A 20,897-nucleotide genomic window follows, 5' to 3' on the forward strand; every position below is an offset into this window, starting at 1 on the left:
AACTGTTTCAAATTATTAATTATGATCAAATAATTATTCCTAACTGTCTATTTTTTCATAACATTAAAGAAAACATCTGTAAATGCTATGTTATTAATCTATTTCTTTTTTCCCTCCTATCCATTTTTGCAGTTTGCCAGATTTGGAAATGAACTTAAATAAAACATTTGGAGTTCAAGCACTTCGGGGTATTAGAGCATTGCAATTGATCAGTAGATTTCCAGGTAAACGTATACATATTGCCATTATGTACCTTTTTTATGCTATCATGGCTAAAGAAATTATTTAGACTATTTGGAAATATCTAAAAGTATGTTTAATTTAACAGTAATAATTTTGCTAACCTGGTATTTTTTCTCCCTTTGAAAGCTTAACTATTGAGTACTTTTCAATAATTGCTGATAATTGATACATTTCTTCAGATGATTCATAACTTGTTGATAATATACACAACCAAAAAAGATTCTGTTCTCCAGAGCCTTGTTTTCCTAAAAATGAAGGCTTCTTTGAATAGAAGAACCTATAAGGAATGAGACAGTATCATCAAGGTAGTCCAAGAATAGCTATCTATGTGTGGAAAGATTATTTTTGCAAGTGTAACCATTATCTAAAGAAAATTGAGATTAGTTTTGTAAAGTGTTGAATGGTAATAAAAAAAATTAATTAGGTTTCTATATTAGGTTTGAGAAACTCTTAAAGGTACTGTTAGATCTTCTGAATGTTATTAGTTATTCAAACAAATGTTGAATTAAATCTAAAATTAAGAAAAATCTAGCATCAGAAAAATTTTATTTGCTATCTCATTGCTTCATTAGTTATTTCAATATTTTCCTTTAAGGTGTTCAAACAATGGCAGAAGGTATTTTGTTATCAATAAAGCGAATGCTTGGAGCAGCTCTGATAATGTTTCTTTTTCTCATTGCTATCACACTCACTGCAAAGCAAGTAAGCATAGTTTGAAACATTTTAAATTCATGTTTTTATGTTTAAAAGATATTTAAAAAGTAGTTTTTATGAATTTAAAGTGCACTGTGTTTTTATTTCAAATGTAGAATTCAAATACATACAATATTAACATACATGAATACTTCACTGATATTGTTATAATATTTAAGAGCATTATGTATTGTAAGATATTGTTGTACTCATATCACATTACATACTGACTGTCTTTTATTGCCAAATCCAAATATTATACATATGTAATATAGTGACAATTAACAGCAACTATAATATATATCATTTCTCTCAAGTAGGATGCAAAATGTTTTTTATAATATAAAATCCTTTAATTGAGATAATTAATTGCCTTGCAGCTCTTCCACCACTTTTCATATAAATAGTGACTTTGATACTTGTATCCTGTTTTATGTTTTGACTGATATATCTTGAATTGCCATATTACTTCTTTTTAATGGTTTTATGCTTGCTGACTACAATTTAAATGAAATGAGTTGCTTCTGTTTATTGGATATAACAAATCTTTAGCATAATACTTAAAAAAAATAATCCAGTTAATATAAGTTGAATCTTTACATTTTCTAAGAATGTGAATCCTTCTTAGTGTATTTCCTGTCTTTGTGAAGTTATGATGTAGAAATGTTATGCTTTTTTACAGTTTGAACTGATTTCCAATAATTATTCAGAGAGTATATTTGTTCCTCCAAGGAAATCTGCTTTTCCTTTTTTTTTTTTAGCCTACCTATCATACTAAAATGTAACCATATCCTTCTTAACATCCAACTGTTAGTTAAATTTTTTATTACTTTTGGTTTTTCAAACTGACTTAATAACAGCTTATTGTGTTCAATGGCACTTGTTCTTGATGACCTGCATAGGGAAAACATTCATTCATTAAGGTTTATATTGTGTTTTAAAAGTTATTTTCAGATTTGATCTCTCTCAATTCCTGATTTGTAAAGAATATTTTTAATTATGCTAATCATTTTCTCCTCAAATCCATTTGATTTCGGATAACTAGGACTACTGTGCAAAATTTGAAAACCCTGCTTTTTTGCAAACTGACTCACTTTTGTTCTGGCAAAAGGCAAATAATTACTTCAAGTGTACCATAAGTAGAAAAATTAGCTTTAAGTTTTTATATTATTTTTTCAGAAATTTTATTCAAAACCTTTATATGTAGCTATTTTAATAAGTAACATCCATTATTAGCAATTTTTATCCATACCATTTTTTTCATAAGCAAGTTTTGAAACTCTTGTTTAATTAAAAGTTCACTAAAAGTTGTATTAAAAATGCTAAGTCTATATTTCAAGTCTATACTTAAATACCTATTTTTATATTTAGTTTCATTATGATTGCTAATCTAATTTATTGATCAAAACTTCATCTACCTTGCTATGACCTTAGTTTTCTCCATTCCACAGTGAACATTTTGAAGTAACTTTAGTATTTCTACCATTAAACTGATAAGTTTTATCACTGTGTGATTTAAAAATGTTAAACTTGCCTTAATAGGTTTAATACTTTAGTAATACTTAGAAATTTAAAATATTTTTTAACTTTGACTGTTACTTTTTCTTGTTTGAAGTCATCAAAATTTAAAAATCACAAGAAAGACTTCCATCATTCGCTGTTACTTCCTTAAATTCCTTTGCCTAGTTGTACTAATGTGTAGATGTTTGTTTAGGTTATGTATAAATTACTGCTTTTATTATTCAGTTCTGTAGGGAAAAAAACTATATTTAAAATCAAGAAGAGCAAAGATTATTGCATAATTTAGAAGCTAAGTTCCTCAGCTGTGGGTTTAAAGCATGATCTTTCTTTTATCCTCTCTTGAGATCTTCTGGATTGAAGAAGAATTTACAACATCCAATTTCTTTTCCAACACTGAAAAGTTATTAATCGGAGTATTTTTAGTAACAAACTTCTGGGATTCTGTTTTAATTTTTTCTGAAATTTAGGATGAAAATTGTTTTTAAATTTAGGATGAAAATTGGTTCTGATGTTTAGGAGTAGATGACAGTGGTGAGCAATTTTCTATTATTATTGCACTTACCTTCAAATTTTCCTACATTTTGGAAGATTTTCTTATTATTTTACAGAAATCCCTTTTGTTCGGTTTTAATTATTCCAATTTTATTAATATATTTAGCAAGATTGAATTTCATGTATTTAATAAAATTTAATTAGCTTGATTTTTAATAAAGATTAAATTTTTTGTTAGGAGCTGCTACAAAATGTCTGTTGTAGTTTATTTATCATGAACATTACAATTTAAATTACAATACTAAAAGACCTATTTAAACTACCATAGAGTTCTTATGCTATTTTTCCCCCCAAATTTCAAATCTTTATCTGTTGCTTAACTAGCAGGTAAAGGTAAAACATTGGTCTGAGTAGAAGTTTTTGATTGAACCTTTAAATTCAGAAATTTCAGTCATTTGTCATAAGCATTTTACCAGCTTTATAAATCTATTTAATTTTTCTTTATGTTGTTGTTATTGTTGTGACTTATCTCACTTGACTGAGAGTAACATTAGAACAAGGCCGTGAAATTCGACGTAGCAAAGAACGCAAGATTGCACCTATCATGAGCAATAGACTTGAGCATCATACAGGTGATAGTACGACTTTGCTCAGTCTTGTCCCCAATTTTGAAGGAAAGCACCTTGGTGGAAAAAATCCAAGAGTCTCCCACCCCTCTTCCCCTACCACCAACCTCTTGAAAGGACTATTGGTTCGCCACATATTCAGAGTGCCCCATGCCACACATGCATTATACATTTACAAACATCCATGCTTTCTCTGAGATTCGAACTCGGGCCCTTCGGTACGGCAGTCAGTGACACTACTATCCTGGTTGGGTGATATTTCTGTTTAATGATTACTTTATGACACTTTCTGTACTTCACACAGTTTCAGTCTGAAGAGAAATAATTTAAATTACCTTATTTGTAATATTTGTAACTAACTTTCCTTCATAAGCTAGAGGTTAATTTTTGTCAGGATGTCAACATTTTGTATTGCATAGCTTGGACTTGAATTTTGTGCAGTTACTTTGCATTTTTCTAAATTTTTAATAGGGACTTCCTTCTTATATAAAAATTTTCCACAGTCTTTTATTGGTGATACCCATTAAAATCCAGTCTCTTATAATACTCTTAATTTGTGGGATTTTACCACTTTCCCTGAGTCAGTGTAAGACGAAGTAAGACTGAATTATTATTGCACATACCTGTTAAAAATAAATCTTTCTATTATAATATTTCTTTTGGTTGTTTGTAAGATTCAGAAGCTACTAAAATATATCATTGTTATGCAGTAACTACGTAAACTGAATTCATCATAATAGCAATATTAATATTTGAGCTTTTATTGTTGTTCCAGAAGCTTTCACGTAGCAAAAAACTGTTTGGATTCATACCAGTATTTTTTGTCTATGAAGGTTTTTGAAAAATCTAAACATGAGGTAGAAAGAGCCTAGAGAACTTTTGCTGATTAAACCTTTGCAAATAAAAAAAGGTCTGATGTGGATGCCACATGACTTCCTTGTGTGGCCTTTTAAATTATGCACAATTTTTGCTGCATTTCATTTAAACTTTTTTTCCTCAAATTTCATTAGAGATATATTTTTCTTTCATTGAATTCAGTTCTCACTTTGCGGCAAAACAAAAACGCATAAAAACTCAAAACATCTTCATTAAAAATTGTAAAATACAGAAAAACATGAAACACCAAATACACTTAAAGCAATTGAAAAAATTACAATTAAAATTAGAGTTTCTACTCAAAAACTAGCAATTTGACCAGTGGCAAGAAAGCAGATTTTTCAATGCACAAAACTCAGTTTACTTTTTGTCCCACTTGGCAAAAAGACATTGAAGGGGCATAAACTGAATTCGTTATTCCACCGAGTTTGAAATCTAAATAAACAGCAGTTCATTAGGCTTAACTGCCACTTTTAAATCGTTGATAATTCTACAACTATTGCATGCAGATTAACTAAAGGGATAAAAACCACATAATTCAATTACTTATAAAGCAAAAAATGCACAATTTAACAACAGATAAGAATAAAAAACTAAGCTCACCAAGCCAGGTAACAGAGTTGGAATATATATATGTGAATATATATATATATATATATGTTTATATACGACTGGTACAACCGATTGCAACGAAAAAGGGAGGTGCACAACTACATGTTATAGCAGTCCCATATAAAAAATTTCAACATTCAGTGGCTATTCGTTCTTGAATTATGTGAGATACATGCATACAAATGTTAAGGGGGAAAAACTCTTCTGAATCCATTTTAAATCCATTTTACAATCCTTTTTATCAAAAACAGTCCTTTTTTCTGTCTATATGTACTTATGTCATGTAAAAACATCATTCAAATGGTTTTGAGAGTGGTTGAAATGGATATTTTCATTGAAATATGAGACACAAAAATTTTGTGATTACAATCCTTCCTTTACTTTGTACAAGGAAGTACAAAAAGCTCTAATTAATGCAATTGTATCCACGGTTCTCCATGTGTATGTGGCTGCTGCTATAACTTGTTCACTGCTAGAAGTTTGAAAGTAACTATGCCATTCTTATTTTCACTTTAAGCATCTTATTAAAACTCTAGTCATTATTATCATGCATATTCATTTCATTTACATTACTTTAACATTATTATGCAATTTAAAGCATTAAACACTCAGCCATGTATTAACAACAATGCCATGTTGCCAGGTTCAAACTTTGCATGTATATAACAAAGAATATAGCAGTCTAATGTTGAAAGTAGTGGAAAAAATATTTTAATTTATAAAATTTAATTAATTTGAATGGTTAAAATGTATCCATGAGCTATTTTTAATTATAGATAAAAAATTTTTAAAAGCTGCTAAAAAGCTAAAATAATTATGAAGACAATTTTTTTTTTTTTTTTTTTTTTAAGTATTTTAAAAATAAAACTCTTGTATTTTTTTTTTTTTTTTTTTTTTTTTTTTTCTTTTTCTTTTTTAAGTATTTTAAAAATAAAACTCTTGTAATTTTTATTTTGTAAGATACTACATTTAGCTTTATATAAAGTATTTCATAGATGATTTCTAAAAAATTCTGGGGTATTTTTTTTAGCATTTGTAATTTGTTCAATGTTCACCCAGATGTTCATGGGAGTTCTGTTACATAAATGCGTAAAAAATCTGCCTGGTGATTTTAGCAATTGGAATATTTCGTATTTTGACTTTATCAATGATCCTAGAAATTGGATAACTGATGGTCATGGTCATGCATTAATATGTGGTAATACGACTGGAGCTCAGTAAGTGTAATTTTTGTTCCGTTATAAAGTTCATGTTAAAAAAATTTTTTGAAAATTTTTATAATTATACTAATTGGATAATGATTTCAATTAATCATTTTTTTTTTCCAAATCAAGCTACGTATGAAATATCTGTTCATATGTAGCCTGATTAGAAATAAGTGCTATTAAATGCTAATTGCACAAAAATTCTCCTTTTTTAACATTAACTACCTCTCAACTCAGTAAATAAAATAACACTGATGATAAACTTCAAAATATTTGTCAAAAAATTGCTTATTGAACCAAAAATTATGATTATTCCTTTAATCTTTCCCCCCTGGATCTAATAGTAATAAAGTCATAAAATTAACTAAGCAACAGTCCTGCTTTTCGTGCAGATTTTAGTCAAGACTGTATCAATTTCGAGGAGAAACAGGTATAATCCCTCTTCATCAGGAGCAAAGAAATTTACAGTGAAGGGGAAAACAATAAATAAATACAACCGTGGCTTTCTCTTTATGCTGGGGTAAATCTTTATGCTAGGGTGCACAAATAAGTTTTGTGTTTTTGGTAACTTTAAAGCTATATTCAGAGAAACTGGAAGAATGTATTTTATTCATTGTATTGTCCCTCGTTAGCTAAGACTTCTCCCATCTTTCAGATAGCGTACATATTTTGCATTTAAAAAATTCCTCGCCTTTTGAGGCGGTTCAAGAACCGACCCAATTTTTGGCTTCTTTGTATGAAGTAAAGTGCTGCTCGGACAAGTCATGACTCATCGACCAGAACAAGTGAAAGTCGGAAGAAGCAATGTCTGATGAATGTGGCTGGTGAGGTAGGACATCCCATTGAAGTGCCTCCAAAGTTTCCTTGACAACTTTTGCAGCATGTGGGCGAGCATTGTCTTACTGAAAGATCACTTTCTCATGTCTTTGGGGAGTGTTTGAGCATCAATGCTTGGCTCAATTGCAACAACTGTTGTTTGTAACGGTCCCCAATGATGGTTTCGCAAGGCTGGAGTAGCTCATAATAGATCTCTCCAAGCTGATCCTACCAGCAGGCGAGTGCTAAAGTTGCTGAACACTAGTAGTTTGTTCCGAGGTTCGAATCCTGCGAATGGGCTGGTTGCATGGGAGTTTTCGTGGTTTTCCCCATGTGTAACGTGTATATGAGCCAGTTTGCCTTAGAAAGTCCTCCACGAACACATCCCTCCTCTTAGGCAGATAGCTCTCAAGGCTTTGCCATAATCACACACATCAGATGCACAATATTAGCTTCTTGCCATTCAATATTCGATTTGGCCATTGAAATTTGATGCATGGCCAGGCTTACCCCACGATTTTGTGCACTTTGGATTGTCATAGTAGATCCATTTTTCAGCCCCAGTCACAATTTGATGCAAAAACCCCTTCCGATTTTGCCTTTGGAGCAGTAGTTCATACATGAAAAAACGGCGTTCAACGGCTCTTGGCCTTGAGTTCATATGGAACCCAATTTTCTTGTTTTTGCCATACGCAGAGCCTTGAGATGCTTTAAAATCCCTTGTTGAGTCACTCCCAAATTTTTTCGCAAGCTGCTCTTGAGTTTGGTTTGAATCTTTGTTCAATAACCCCTCCAACTCAAGGTCTTCAAACTTTACTAGTCACATGTTTTTATTGTTGGAGCATGTTCCCCATATGCTTCACACAGCAATCAATGTCCATCAGCTGTACTTTTCTTCAAATTAAAACAAAAAAAAAATTTTTCAATTTATCCTCTTGTAGATGTGACAAAAGCTGTAATTTGAGCATATCTGTGTACATTCCTCCCATCACAGTGGCTTCAGAAAAAAGAAATGGACCATAGATAGTTTTATGGGATATTGCACAAAACACATTAACCTTAGGGGAATCACGTTGGTATTGTACTGTCGCATGTGGTTGTTCGATACCCCCAAATTCTCACGTTGTGCTTATTTACTAATCCAGAAATGTGAAAAGTTGATTCATCACTGAATACTAACTTTTTTTTTAAATCCATCATCCTCCATGCACATCAGAAGTGTCTCACAGAAAGATAATCAACGTGGTAGATCTTCAGGTTTCAGATATTGCACCAACTGCAAATGATACAGTTTCATTTGAAAATGCCTTCTAAGAACTCTTACACAGTTTTCTGGTCTATTCCCAGTTCTTGTCCTGCTTGATATGTCAATTTTTGAGGGCTTCTCACAAAGCTGGTTTCAATATGCTCAACTATGTCTTCTCCTACTGAAGAATGACCAGTTGATTTTGCTTTACAAATGCAGCCTGTCTCTTGAAATTTTGCTGCTAACAACAGATTGCCTTATCATCTGGCACTGTCTGCCATTATTTTGTTTGCAACAGGTGCTAAACAGTGACAATAGACTTACTAATATGAAACTCAAGCACACAAAATGCTTTTTTACTGTTGTATTACTATTTTATGAAGCCATTGTTTTTCTACCCGTTTTGTTTTTGCAGAAATGCTGATGACTATTGGACAGAGCCATCTATTGGCAACTATTCACTTGGCAACTTGCTTACACTATTTCTGCATGTATGTACATTTTTAATGACTACATTTATTACATTTTGCACAATTTACTACATTTATTCTTTGAACAATTTAGATGAAAACCTAGATGAACAACCTATTATGAAAGTAGGTAAAGGTAACACTAAAAATCTTTATTCTCATAAAAAGTGCAATCACAAATTTTTAACAGAGTGGTGTTCACTCATTATAAATTTAGAAATGGTTGTATAATATTTACAATGTTCTTTATGAAAAGCATGTAATATAGGCAAGGCAATTATAAATTTGTTTTTGTTCAAAATAGTTAATATGTATGATACCTTGCTTATTTTAAATTTGATAAAAAGTGTTTATAAAACCTTTTGGTGAGCTGGATAGAGAGTGTTCATGGGCCATAATTTAAAGATCCTTGCTTTAAAGGGACCACATCTACTGAAGAGCAAAAGCATCCTTAATCATGAGTAATTCTCTTAAGAAGGTTTCACTGTGTTTAGACAGAATCAGTTCTGTGCAGCCTCTTTCATTTGCTTCATTTTGATAGGAATATTTCTGTGTAGTCTCTTTCATTTATTTTATTTTGATAGGAATGGGTTAAAATTTTGCTTACTGGACATGAACAGAAAGTTTCTTGCAAGCATTGAAGGAGGCACAATAGATTCCTTGAATGGAGGGATGGCTTTAAAGATTTTTAATAGACATTTTAACTTCTCTTTTTTAAAATTTTAACAGTACCACACTACATACATACATGTTTGCATGTATGTCCTTTGTCAGAAAGTTCCAGGACAATTTTTTTTTTTAAATTTCTGAGTTTGCAGTACTAAAGAGGAACAAATATTCTTTTTATATTATCTGATATGTACTCTTATTTGACATGACCTTGGTCATGTTTCCACGCAAATGTACTAGGTGGTAGGGCTGTGCTTAGCAACACACTGTTCTGATTGTTGTCGTATTCATTAAGGTGACATAATAGATGCTGATTTTAAGCAAAGAGTGAACATTAAATTCTGCGTTAATCTCTGGAAAACTCCCTAGTGAAACAGCAAAAATGATTAAGCAAGCATATGCAGGTGAGGAACTTTCAAGAAGTCATGCACAAAAGGTTTTCTGAAGGCAGAGATTCAGTGAAAGATGATCCCAGAGCTGGTCGCCTATCTATAGCACATACCGATGCAAATGTGGAATGTGTAAGGCAATTATTGCAAGAAGACCTTCATATAACTGTGTGTATGATATCAGACGAATTGAATTTGAATCGTGATGTGTGTCATAAGATTTTACGTGAAGATTTAGGGAAATGAAAACTTAATGCAAGACTTGTCCCTCACTTACTAACAGATGAACAAAAAAGAGGAAAAACGTAGAATTTCTGCTAAACCATTGGATAGAGCCAGGCATGATCTCACTTTTGTGTCAAAGATTATTGTGATTTTTTCTTGTTTATGTGAGTGAAAAGGTGACTGAAGGGAGAGCTTCATCAAGATCACTGCAGACATCCAATGGGCTGTGACAAATGAGCTTGCAAGCATTGCAGTTGAAGATTTCTCTGCTTGCTTCCAAGACTTCCAGAAACGTTGGCAGTTGTGTATAGTTAACAAAAGGAGACTATTTTGATTGCAGCTAGGATTGTTACTTTGTAAATACAATTTTCTATTTTTTACGACTTTTGTTCTGGAACTTTTCTGGCAAAGAATGTATGTATGTATGCACACCACTTTAGAGTCCACCATAAATGAATATATAGTTCAGCAGATCTTAACTATGGATTTTTCTGGAAGTTGGATTGAAGCATATGGGCAACACTTCTCATGGCTAATGTTTCTCAAGCAAGAATTCACTATTGTAGAGCCACTAATGGCTATCACTTTCAGCATCTTCTATAATTGCAGAAGTTATATGTTATCCTTAATTCATATTGTGATGTATGAATAAATTTAATATTAATATATATCACAGAGTTTTATCTATTAAAGTGTGTATATATTCTATGGACATCTCAATATATATATTACACAAAAACTTACAGGTTTCATCCGAATATGTAGATGAATAATGAAAAAATTCTGGAAGTTTTTCATTGCTTGTGTTACATTCATTATATATGTTGTTATGTATGCTTTTACAATGATTTCGACATTTTTACTTGTGCATTTATTTAAAAAATTATAAATATAATGTAAATTAATTAATTTTTTACAATTCTTTTTAATTTTTAATTCTATCTTAAAATATTCTTTATTGCAGAATGTGTTATGATGGCTATACATGCCTCCCAGACATTGGATCAAATCCAAATTTTAACTACACCAGCTTTGATACTTTTAGTTTGTCTTTGCTAAATAGTTTCCGCTTGGTATCACAAGATGAATGGGATGATGTATATCGTAAGGTTTGTAAGATTATTGTATGATAATTAAATTCTTGAGATCCAAAGATTCATTTATATATATGTATATAATTTTAAGTAATTAACATGCCTAAAACTTGCACTAAAGCTGCTAAATGATAAATCAATAATTTATTATTTTATATATCATGTCCAAGAAAGTATATAATATATATATTTTTATAATTTATGTTTCCAAATCGGATGATGGTGGTTCAGTAGTTTACTCATTTTAACATTTTTAACATTATTTTAATTCACTATGTTCAAGAGCGTTTCTTAGGCCGCCGCCTTCAATATAAACAAACTTTATTCTCTTCCAACAATGCAAGCATCAGCACCCTCTAGCCTTTTTTCCTTTCAAATTATTCAACACTCCCCACCTGAACTCGGAGAGTTCATCTTTTAATAATATATTCTAGAATATTCAATTAATATTTTGACAATCAATCCTAGAGAAATGATTAAGTATAACAAGCATACATACATAATTATAAGCACATAAATTTTACAAAACATTAAATGATACCTATCAGCGAAGTCAAAAGAATCAAACCTAAAAATACAAAATACAAACAAAAACAAGGTTCCATATAATATAACAAGTGTATTGGCCTTTTTAAGGTACAAGTAGATGTTTTAATTATGCAAGATCTTATTTCACCATCTCTGCCTGGCATTAATTCCAAAATTCTACCTATCGTCCAGAGACTTTTGGGATGTTTATCGTCATGAATCAAGACAATATCGTTGATTTTAAACTGAGATGTGTTTGAATGTGGAGGACAAATATTGGCAGGTCTCAGATTAAAAAGATACTCCATTTTCCAATGCTTCCAAAAATGATTTAAAATATCTTGATAGTATTTATATCATTTAATAATTGAATTTCTTGATCCAATCAAATTCTTTGATGTTATTTTACTAGCAGGCAGAGATAGTAATCATCTGCCAACCAGGAAATGAGAGGACATTAGTCGAGAAAGCTCATTGGAATCGCTAATAATGTAGGTAAAATATCTACAATTAATCATGGCCTCGATTTCAATGAGCACTGTTTCAAGCTCTTTCACAATAAGAGATGATTGACCAATAATTTTGCGTAAACTCGATTTTATGGTTCGTACCATACGCTCCCAAAACCCTCCCCACCATGGACCCCTTTCAATAATAAATTTCCAATTTATGCTTCTAGCAGAAAATAATTCTTTCACAGATGAGTCACTCAAAGTTTTGAAAGTATGTTTTAGTTCTTTGTCAGCTCTTTTAAAAGTCTTGCCATTATCAAAGTACATGGTGGTACACAGTCCTCGGCGAGCTAAAAATCTTCGGAAAGCTAGTAAAAAACTTTCAGTTCTGAGATCAGTTACTATCTCTATATGTAAGGCATGAGTGACTGCACACATTAACAACAGCATGTAAACTTTACCTTGCCTGTCTTTCTTAAAAAATGGACCGGCGAAGCCCAATTCGGTCACAGCAAATGGAGGCGACTCTTGGATTTTGTCTGGAGGAAGCGGAGCGATATCCTGTACCCCAGGACGAGCACTATATCGTCTGCATATCACACATTTGCTGATGATAGTCTTAACATGCTGCCTTCCCTTAGTGATCCAATATTTGGCTCTGATCTGAGTTAGTGTTGAATTAACTCCAGCATGAAATGCCTTTTCATGCGGAAACTTGCATTTAGAGGGTAATAGAATAGGATGTTTTATGTTTTCATGACAGTCTGCAAATTGAATGCAACCTTTTAACCGAAGAATTCCCTCCTTATCAAGCCTTGGATTAAGGGAGTAGATAAAAGAATCGAGAATTGATTTTTTATTTGATAACTTAATTATTTCCACTTGATATGATTCTTATTGCATAATTTTTATCCCATAACGTTCAGCTGCTTCAATTTCAAAAGCACTTAAAGGTCCATTCTCTGTAGACCTTTTCAGAAGTCTCCCAATAAATCTTAATACATAGGCTGTAATTCAAAGCAATTTTCCTGAAGAACTGAATTTTCCTATATCCATAATTGAGGATTCATTGTCAATTACAGGTGAAGTCAAAATAATACTTTTTCTTAACTCTAACGATTCTGAATTTGGTTGTAATTTCTTTTGTTTCAGAAAGTTTTCAGTAGGAAAACGTAACCAGCGTGGCTCATGCCACCACAGATCATTCTTAACTGGTCAATGAGCACTAATTCCTCGAGTCAGTAAATCTGAAGAATTTTGTTTTCCATCGCAGTGGTTTCACAATTTTTTGTTGCATATACCCTATATTTCCGTAACACGATTGGCGATAAATAGTTTCCAATTATTTGGCGAACCTTTAATCCAAGTAATGGTGATTTTGGAATCGTTCCAAAAATAAACATCCTTAATTAAATCGCCACACAAGCTTTTTAAATATTTATACATTCGAGCAGCAACGAGTGCTCCCATTAACTCTAAATGAGGAAGCGTGATGGATCTTAAAGATACAACCCTGCATTTCCACATGATAAAGGAAGTTTTAATTTCTGAATCACTCGTACAGTATTCTGAAATATGCGATGAGCCCATATACTTTAAGACTAGCGTCCGAAAATAGGTGAAGGCTTATATTCATTGGATCATCATCAAAGAAATTTCTCTGTATCAATATTTCAGATAAATCACTAAGTTCATCCTGCCAAATGTTGAAGTTGTCCTTAATCTCCGCAGGAAAGACCTCATCCCAGTCAGCACCGGAACACCAGATTTCTTGCATAATAATTTTTGCCTGAATAACAAAGGGCCCAATAAATCCAAATGAATCATATATTTGGGCGATACTTTGCAAAAGTTCCCTTTTTTTTAGCAAAATCGTTTTCAGTAAAAAAGTCAATTAAATTTTTTAAATTTAACTTTATATTGTCCCCAATGGAATTCCAAATCATGCCTAAAAATTTCGATTCACTAGTTAATTTGTTATCTGATTCCTTAATCCCATTTAAGATGCATAAATGATTTAATGCTTTAGAATTAGTTCTTAATTTTCTGAAATTTATCCCAGCATCCTTAAATATGTTAACCGTATCTAGAGATAACGATATGCATCTTCAACCGTTCCTGCTCCAAAATATAGGTCATCGACATAGACAGAAGAATTTAACATTTCAAAACTGTCCGGCATTTTATCGTTATACAGTCAAAAGTCGTTAATCCGGACTCGTCGGGACTTCGGCGATTTCAGATTATAGATCGTCAGTTTAAATCTGGTAAGATGGCATGCAAAAATTACAAAATTAAAAATATGAAACCGTAATTTATGAAATAAAGAACAATTATGATCTAAAGGGTATCAAAATTTAGAAAAAGAAAAAGCTTAATATTTATTTGTTTACTTTATTAAACATTTCCTTCAATGTAAGTTGCTTCGTTTCATGTGATAATACTTTCTCTTTAATTCTATTAAACAGACATAATTTCTTGTTTAGTTACAAAGTTCCGCTGTTCAAGTCCTATAATTGCTGTTTCGAGAATACCGACTAATTTGTCAATCGAAATGTTTTCGTTTTCAATAACCTCTCTGTCACTTTTCTTCACTATCGAAAGTGAATTATAATGACGAGGAACTTGATTTAAATCATATCAAAGACGGAGTACATCGAGATGAAATACTACATTTAGTAAGGAATTGTAAGCCAAATAAAATAAAAACATCTGCCCTGAAGATAAGGATAGTGCTGACAGATCAACTTCCAATTCATTGCGCGCCGCAACGTTTCTCCCCCCCCCCTCCCGCAGAGCAGCGTAAAATTGATAAACAGATTTCGGATTTCAAAACGTACTTTCGCTTTGTAGATCCTTTACATATTAGTAAATATATATCAGAAATTCTATTTGACATAATCGAAAGTTCAAGCTTACTTTTATAAAATTGCTCTAACAGTCTGCAAAAAATAATATGCCAGATCCAATTCGAAGATTAAGGAACAACGCAATCTGCAACATTAACTGAATTAGATAATTTTAGCTTAGATTATACCGTCCGTTATACATTAAACGCGCATACGTAAACATATTATGCGCTTGCGCACACGCATATTCTCAGCCATAAAGGTCTTACGCGCACGCGTAAACACCTATGCGTCAGTGCGACGCATGCGCAGAAAGTTTGTAGCTTTGAGGTCCGGATTATAGATCATTCCAGATTATGGGTGTCCGAATTAACGACTTTTGACTGTATTTCTGAATGTCATATTTTATAGTGGCATCCAAAGTGAAAGGAGATATAGTCAAACCGAAAGCTATGTGACACATTTGCATAATCTTAAAAGAGTGATTATTTTCATTAAAACAAACAAATTTTAGAAATTGCCTATCACCTTCTTCAATTCCTATCATCAAAAAGGCTTTTTAACGTCTCCACAAAACGCTATCTTAAATTTACGAAAATTTAACATAATGTCTAATACATTTGGATTTAGATTAGGTCCCGATTCAAGGCAGTCATTTAAAGAATTCGTGTCCTCGTCCTCGAGCTAGCATCGTCACACATCTTACCTTAGGGGTATCACTGCTCGGTGTGGCGTAAAATATCCCAAATTTGTATCATTATTCGGACATTCCTCCACAATTTCTTCTAATATCTGTTTCTCAATTATATTTTTATATTCCTGAAAAATCTCTGGAGTTTCACTTAGAAGTAAGCTTGAACTTTCGATTATTGGGAAGGTTTGCGAATCATTTCTTAGCTACCTTAAAATTATTTCCCAGACTATTCGGACTGTATTTCCAGTGCAAATTTACCTCATATCTACCGTTTTTAAACTGCAAATTTCTTTCAGACTGGTCTGTTATTTCTCAGTCAGTGTCGGAATAATCATTAGAATCATTAATTCCCAAAAACCTCTTAAATCTTTCAACACAAGTATTTTGTTTGTTTTAGCGGTTTGTCATTACTGCTAAATTTTCAGAACAAATTTTATTCTTTTTATTTTTCTCGATTCCTGCAGCAACCAAACAAACACAGAACTGACTGTGTACCGCCCTTCAGATATTTTAATTCTTTCGGAATAAACTACATTCCAGAATTCATCCCCGCAAATTAATATCTCAACATCTGTGTTATTTTTTCTAGAGCAATCGGCAATCTGCAACCCCAAATGCTCCATGAAGTCCGCAATTTGTTTATTTGGCACACTGATGGGCGCCCAGGAAACAACATTCAATTTTTATTTTGTTATTTTGTTTCCAATTCTGAATTTCGATTTTAACAACTGGATAGGAATGATTCATTGCCTTGACCGCGCCAAATAAATAAACATTCTTTCATGACAGATTGTAGTAAGTTTTAAATAGTCGGCCAATTTTTTTCGTTATAAAGGATCTGTGACTGCCTTGATCAAGAATTAATGTAGTTAATTTTGATTTATATTTAGAACAAGCATAAACTGTACAAGTTTGTAATAATATTTCCCTAGCATTACAGTCATTATTATTATCACATTGAAGAACAGAAGCAATCACTTTTAAGTTTTGAACTTTCCTCAGAATTCAATGTCAGAGATTCAGTTTCATTTTTGGAATAACCTTGTTCCAACTTTTTGTTTACAGAGGTTTTATTAGTAGAAATCAATTCATTGTGATATATACTGCCACATTTATTACGTTTAGTTTTATTTCTACACTTTTTTGATGTATGAATTTTTTTAAAACAAGGATAGCAGCAGTTTTTGGATCTTAGTTTCTTTAATTTATCAGAAACATTCACTTCGCATTTAAATGACTCGGGCAAATTATCACAAAAGTTGTATTTTCGGTTAACTGCAGTATGAAATGCAGCCGGGGGTGTATTTTTTACAAATTTCCTAGTTTCATATTTTGATTGATCGACTCGCGAAGACACAGGATTTTTCCTTTCATTTAATACTAGATTTGAAACTTCCCTTCATTCTATTTCCTTTTTAATAAATTGTATTAATTCCAAAACTTCAACTTTATCTTTCTATCCTCTTTGCCGATTAAATTCCAAAACTAAATCGTCCGGAATTAATTTTAATAATATTGGAATTAGTAAATGCCTATACGAGCCAAAAGTTACCTCTAAAGCTTCCAAATTACAAATCAAAACTTCTAATTCGTCATACAATTTACATAAAGCCTTTTTGTTAGCAAAATTTCTAACGGCTTCTAAATTGAAATTTTTATTCATCAATGAATTAATTCGACATTCGAAGCTTGTCCCGTTAAGAATGTTTTTAAGTATGCAAATTTTTGTATTTTTGAAAGCACTTCATTTTTATCTATCGAATTTTCAAAACTATTCCAAAATTCATTCCATTGTTTGGGGTCTTCCCAAAATTTATCAATCATTAATTTTGGTAATTTCAGCGTGCTATTCCCATTAGAACCGAAACTTACATGCAAAATTCCATTACCACTAGACTGGTTTAAATCAGAACTTTGGGGATTCCATGCTGGCGGTTCTGTGGTAACTGCCTCTTGAAACTGTTTAATTTGACTACAAGCAATCATACATTTGTCATTATATTCTTTGTTTAAAATGTAATCTTCTTCAATTAAATTAACATCAATTAACTCTTGTATTTCATCATCAAGCGTTCTCAAATTATTTTTCTTTTCTGTTAATAATTCAGATAATTCCCATAATTCTTTAATTGAATTTTTCTCTCCTTCAATTTTTAATTGATCTTCAATCATTTTAATTAACCTTGTAACAGATGATCTCAATGTGGAACGTTTACGTTTCAATCTGTCTAATTAAGCTTCCATTTTATTTAATTTAAATACACCCATGACAGCAATAATAAATACTTACTATATTACTATAAATAATCACTAAATAATTAATTTATGATTTCCCTACCTTTATTTGGAATTCCATTGTCCCTTGAATATGAACTTTCCATTCTTAAATGCAAATCGAAACACTCAGATCAAACACACAAAAGTTTCTCAAGTCTTATATTCTCACCGCATGCACCATTTTATAATTTTTTACGTTTCCAAATCAGATGATGGTGGTTCAGTAGTTTACTAATTTTAACATCTTAACATTTTTAACATTATTTTAATTCACTATGTGTACAGAGCATATTCTTAGGCCGCCACCTTCAACATAAACAAACTTTATTTTCTTCCAACAATGTGAGCATCAGTGCCCTCTAGCCTTTTTTCCTTTCAAATTATTCAACATATATACACCGTATTTGACGGCATATAAGACGCACTGGCCTATAAGATGTAGTCCTTTTTTATATGCATTTTTGAATGATAAAACTTTATTACTGATCATTACAGTGAATTTTCAGCATTTTAAATATAAATACAAATACAAAGTAATACTTTCCGCAAATACCCAATACATCTGGAAAAGAACACCTTTTAATCTTCTTTGTCAAAACCCAGACACTCATCTCCAAAGCTAAATGAAGAGTCATTTGAAACCTCTTCTAAATCAGCATCCGAGTCCTCATACAACAAATTGTCTTCTCTACCACCCAGTGCATTGCTAATGCCACACTTCTTAAATGATTTAACCACTGTCTCTGTTTTCACAGCAACCCATGAAGCTTTGGCCCATTCACGGACTTGCAAAGTGCTAGGCCTCTTCCTTTTTCCTGACGGTGTAACCTCAAAATCTGAAGACTGCATCCAGCTGCTCTGCAATTTTTTCTTCATATTCATCTGGTATCTTGTACAATATTTTTGTTTTAGTCTGCATACATAGCTGGTGTCTCTTCATGAATCTGAAACACTATGATGTAGACCCAGTGAAATGGCAATCTCTCTATCAGTTGTTATCGCTTTCTCTTGATGGATAATCACTTTTGTAGAGACTCAAAGTCCCTCTTTTCTATGGTCTAAAATCCAAGTATTCAGCTCTGCCTCAAGTTCAGGCCATTGTGCAATTTTCTTTGGTAGGTTATGTTTACTATGAGTTGCTTTTTTTAGATTCTCTTCCTGATTCCGCCAAATTCTTATCATTTTCTCATTTGGGGGGTGGCTCAATATGCCTGTCTGCAGCCCTGTTTCTATGTTCTTTAGCATATGCAATCACACGTAGCTTATATGCTATGTTATAGCAATGCTGATGTTGATTTTGAGCCATAGCTTGGTAACAAATTTAAGAAAATTGAATAGTAGAAATTTCACACGCTTAAAAGTTGTTCAAAAAAATTGGAAAGTTTAAACAAACCCATTGTCGATTTAAACAAACCCATTGTGATTGTCGATGACACCTCATGTGCGTTCACAGAACTCTACGTAACTGTAATATTCTCACACTCTGCAAGGAAACAAGAAAAAAAATCATGTAACTCCGAATAGAGGAAATTTCCCGAAATGAATGTAATCAAAAACTGAGTATTGACATATAAGATGCACCCCATTTTTCGGACATATTTTCAAATAAAAAAAGTGCATCTTATATGACGGCAAATATGGTATATTTATATGTATAAAATATATATAAAAAACTCAATAGACAAAGCTTTCTTAAACGGTTTTTAAACAAAGTTTAAAAAATAATAGGCAATCTGTGAAATTGCTGCAGGTTCGAAAATAATGACATTTTTGTTGAAAAGGGTTGAAAAATAAATAAATTAATTAATAAAAAATTTTTTTTTAATTTCTTTCAGTTTTCCCCCCCCCCTCCAATTTTCTTTTTCCAGATTCTTTTCTCAGCCTTCCCCCCCTCCAGACTTATTGAAACTTCAATCTTAAAGAAACTGCATTTGTTCTCACCATTTTTCTTTGAGAATTTTAGGAAGTTAATTAGAATAATTTTGTAAAATACTTTGTTTATTTTAAGCAGCCTTCTGAATTTGATTACGTTAAGGCTTGGGGGGGTTTACTTTAGGTTTTTTTTTTTTTTTTTTTTTTGTTTTGTTTTTTAATTATTTGTAACGCTCAGTATTTTCTTTTATATCTTTGATATTAATTAGAGCACTCTCAGCGGCTTTTAATTTCAAAGTTTCTCTGGTTTTTTTATTCAGACTAAAGCTAATTTAATACATATTCGAGCTGCCCCTTTTTTAGGTTTCAAAGACTGACTACTTTATTTTGTTGCTATTATTCAAGAACTCATTGAACTGAGAAAATCAATATTTCATTTTATTTTCTTTTTTATGCAATGCTTTCAATATTGTAATTTTTACTTATACTACCTTTGGGTATGACTTTCTTCACTATAAAAATGGTTACAACCTTCATAGGAAAGATACTGTAAACTTGCATTTAATCTCCAACTATTTCCTTTTCTTTTAAAAAAATACAATATATATATATATATATATATATATATATATACATAAAAGGAGATCTACTAGAGAATCTGAATTACAAATATTTTTAAAGTACTTTTTATTTTAAACTATATATCTGCACATTTTAAACATATATATGTATACTGTAATGGTGGGCACTAGCCATTTGAGGCTTTTACTACTATCAAGGCAAGAAGCAGTGGTCATTTGGTTATAGAGGCATCTAATGCACGGCCACCATTTCCTCCTGTGAAGGGCCAGATAATTTACATCCATGCCCTCTCAGGGATTCGAACCCAGGCCCTTGGGTATGGCAGTCAGAGTCAGTAACCACATTCCCATCTGGGTGGCACATTTTAAAATATATATATATGCACACACACACAAATATATACACACGCACACACACACATACACATGTATATTATTCCTAAACTTTTATTTAATCCTAAGTCATG

At 31.8% G+C, this 20,897-nt stretch overlaps 1 protein-coding gene across 1 annotated transcript in view; it reads left to right on the forward strand.

Moving 5' to 3' along the window:
* Positions 1-846: 846 nt before the first annotated feature.
* The window catches only part of LOC118182274 (sodium channel protein 1 brain-like), a 102,524-nt gene continuing 82,473 nt past the window's right edge, over positions 847-20,897 (forward strand). The window contains exons 1-3 of the mRNA XM_035351596.2: positions 847-945; positions 6,094-6,280; positions 11,048-11,192. Coding sequence (XP_035207487.2) covers positions 6,111-6,280; positions 11,048-11,192 — 315 coding nt within the window. The 5' untranslated portion in view covers positions 847-945; positions 6,094-6,110. The remainder of the gene's footprint in view (positions 946-6,093; positions 6,281-11,047; positions 11,193-20,897) is intronic.

Source organism: Stegodyphus dumicola, chromosome 8 (assembly GCF_044657685.1).
Source record: "Stegodyphus dumicola isolate Sdum_Otavi_A_Nest chromosome 8, ASM4465768v1".
NCBI lineage: Eukaryota > Metazoa > Arthropoda > Arachnida > Araneae > Eresidae > Stegodyphus > Stegodyphus dumicola.